General features: G+C 32.5%; 1 protein-coding gene across 1 annotated transcript; it reads right to left on the reverse strand.

Moving 5' to 3' along the window:
- Nucleotides 1–1,825: 1,825 nt before the first annotated feature.
- PCYB_033010 (hypothetical protein) lies at nucleotides 1,826–2,857 on the reverse strand (the record flags this gene model as incomplete). Its single annotated transcript, XM_004220973.1, has 2 exons — nucleotides 1,826–2,725; nucleotides 2,843–2,857. 2 exons carry the CDS (start codon nucleotides 2,855–2,857, stop codon nucleotides 1,826–1,828), a joined length of 915 nt encoding a protein of 304 aa, XP_004221021.1.
- Nucleotides 2,858–3,100: the final 243 nt, after the last annotated feature.

Below are 3,100 nucleotides of genomic sequence, written 5' to 3' on the forward strand. Positions count from 1 at the left end.
AGTGCGTGAGAAGAATTGTGTTCCACAGCGCATTTTTCAATAAAAAGAGGCAAGGAATATTTGCATTATCATTTCTGAGTAAATTTTCTCTTTTGTTTTTGTTCATCCGAGGAATTATCGGGTTAGTACAAAATAACCAGAATGTAAAATGTGCAAAAATATTATTGTCTTAGAGGGAAGTATACTAATGTGAAGCGGTGGTAGGTCGAGGACATCAGTTTCACGACGCAGCATTCAAATGTTACAGGGGACCCCCCGTTTTATGCATTTGTGTACATTCATCTTGGATCAAACGCGTATGGAATGTTGTAAAGAAGATATGCTAAGAGCGTTAATGGGACGAAGCAAACAAATTTACACCTTAGGAAAAATTAAAACAAAGTAGAACCAAATAATGATGATATCATGAGAAAACTCCATGTAGTAATGCAGTAGACAAACACGCATTTCAGCGCACGAAGTTAGAAGGATGAATGTTTAACAAGATGTGTGAACGGAAATAGTATACATAGCGCTAGTAGGTGGATTAATATGATCGTGTTACGCATACGATTTTTTTAATCCACTTGGACTGTAAAAAGATAAACACCCAGGAATGTTAGGAAAAAATTATTAACTTGTATACATGAGTATGTGGTATATATACTTCTGATGACATTTTTTTATTTTTCACATGCATGAGAATTACGTAACAAACAGGAGGGAAGGTAGAACCATTATTTTTTTTTTTTAAAGTAAATATATTAACATGCCGCATATATATGTCTATATATGCACTTAATAACAAACACCTTTTGTCTTTTTATTATATTTTTTACGATGAAATTTTATCTTATTAAAGTAATGCTTTTGTTTATTTGACTTCATTGTTTTTTTTTTCTCCCTAATAATAAACACGTCTGTGCCATGTAATTATGCATCTTATGTTGCTATGACGTCATTTGTTAACACTAATTTATGTGTACTATATAAACAAAAATTCAGTTAAACTTTACGTATTATTTAAAAACGCAAAAAAAAAAAAAAAATTATTTTAATAATATAACTTGTAAAAATAAAAATGGTAGGTACATATAAAATGTCGTTATTGGTTATGTAGTTTATTAAAATGTATATTTTGTGATATGCGCACGTGTTGAGCACGTAAACAGACGAAGATCAATTTGGTTTTGAAGCACAAATGAATGGTGTGGATATTTCCATGAAATAAATGTATTGATGTGGATAAAAAAAAAATATATAGTCTTTTTTTAAACGCTACGTGGCATGGGAAGCAACGCACTCGCTTCAAAGCGCGATTCGACATTTCTTTCAGAAATCCTAACCATGTCTTGCGGGGTGTTACGGAAAAATGTCAAAATGTCAAAATGTCAAAATTGCGCAACTTAGGCCGCGACCACTGGCGCTGAGAATCATCGAACGACGAAGATTTCTACTTCATGGACACACATTTTTGCGTTAAAAATTGCAGCGATTAAATTTTATACCTACACAGTTCTGCAGTAGTAACAATATCAAACATTGTTTAATAATGTAATAAAGCCCTTAAAAAGTGTACACAAAAACAACGCAGAAATTTTTTTTTTTTTTGCAGAAAACAGACTTTCACGAATGCCCCAAAATGTATCAGTGGTATAATTTTATTTATTACTAAAAAAAAAAAAAAAAAGAAATTACGTGTAAGCATTTATCGCAAAAATAGGAACAAAAAGTTAGCGACCTACTAAAAAGAACGTAATGGTGTATACATAGGAATTTTGCGCAGAACATAATGTTGTGTGAAAATAATAAAATGAATTGCATACAGCGTTGTACGGGTCTTATTTTAAAGACTTATGAGAAGAACGTCTTTTTTGGGATGTAAATTCTGTACGCCGATAATAGAATTGTTGAATTTTTTGAAAACGTGACCTATATAGTATATTTTTACTATTTTGTAAAGATAGTATAATGCCATTATGGCAGCTACGCCCGCAAGGAGTATAGAGGAGTAAGAAGCAAATAATGAAAACGAAGACGGAAGAATGCCCTTTGCAATTGTGTAGGTCATTTTTAATACAAACGAAGCTAACGGAATTGCGAATAGAGGAAGAAATAACTTGTATCTTTTCATAGAATGTGCTAATTTTTGAAATTTACCCTGACCCTTCATAAAATACGGATTGGCATTTGACATACCTTTTAGAAAGTAATACATTTCGAATTCAAAGTGGTCATCCAGTTCTTTTAAAAATGTAGGCATTATTGACGCACTTTTTTTTTTTCCTTGAGAGGGATGTTCCAGTGAGTCGAAACTCTTTTGCCTTTCCTCTTCTTCTTCTGTTTCGCTACTATCATCACGTTTTGAATCATCCAGCGTTTTTTTAGAGCCCTCGTCATAATCACCCTTTAACGCATCAAATGGGTCGTAATAATTGATTGTAGAATCGAATGTATCCAAGGTTTTTTTATTACATACCTCCTTTGATGATTCAACTTTTTTTTGAAATAGACAATCAGTTATGAATGGGTTGAATTCCTTTCGAGAAGAGTCATCCTGTTTTAATTCGTCCAAGCGATGTCGAAATATTTGAACATCTCCTTTTAGTAAATTTTGAATTTTACCCTTTAATGGTGGGCATCTTTGTTGAAAATGTTCATCTGCTTCTTCCATTAACAATCTCCTATGTCTCACGCCTAATGTGACAATGGTGTCCTTTCTATAGTACGCTTTTTGGGAGTTGTTCTGAAAATGGGGTATAATCACAGAATAGGTTAAATAAGTATGTATTTATATTATGCTCTACTGTTACGAAGTTCCCCTTTTTTAAATCAAAATGAAGGGAAGCTTAAAAGGGTAAACATTTGTAATGTTCATTTTGTTTGGGACCCACCGCATCAGGGTATTTCCAGTAGCACATAAGGGCGTACATAAAAAAATTACTAAAAAATGAAAAGCTTTTCATTTGGAATGTCCTCAAAGTTGCCAAATCGTTATCGCAGTGTGAGAAACTTGTTTACATTTGTCATCTTTTTGGAAATGCAGGGTTGAAGTCGAATTGTTCTTTTGCTCATTCATTTCTAGCTTCTTCAAAATGTAAGTTTTTTTTTATTTTTTTTT

The sequence above is a fragment of the Plasmodium cynomolgi genome, chromosome 3, assembly GCF_000321355.1.
Source record: "Plasmodium cynomolgi strain B DNA, chromosome 3, whole genome shotgun sequence".
NCBI classification, from domain to species: domain Eukaryota; phylum Apicomplexa; class Aconoidasida; order Haemosporida; family Plasmodiidae; genus Plasmodium; species Plasmodium cynomolgi.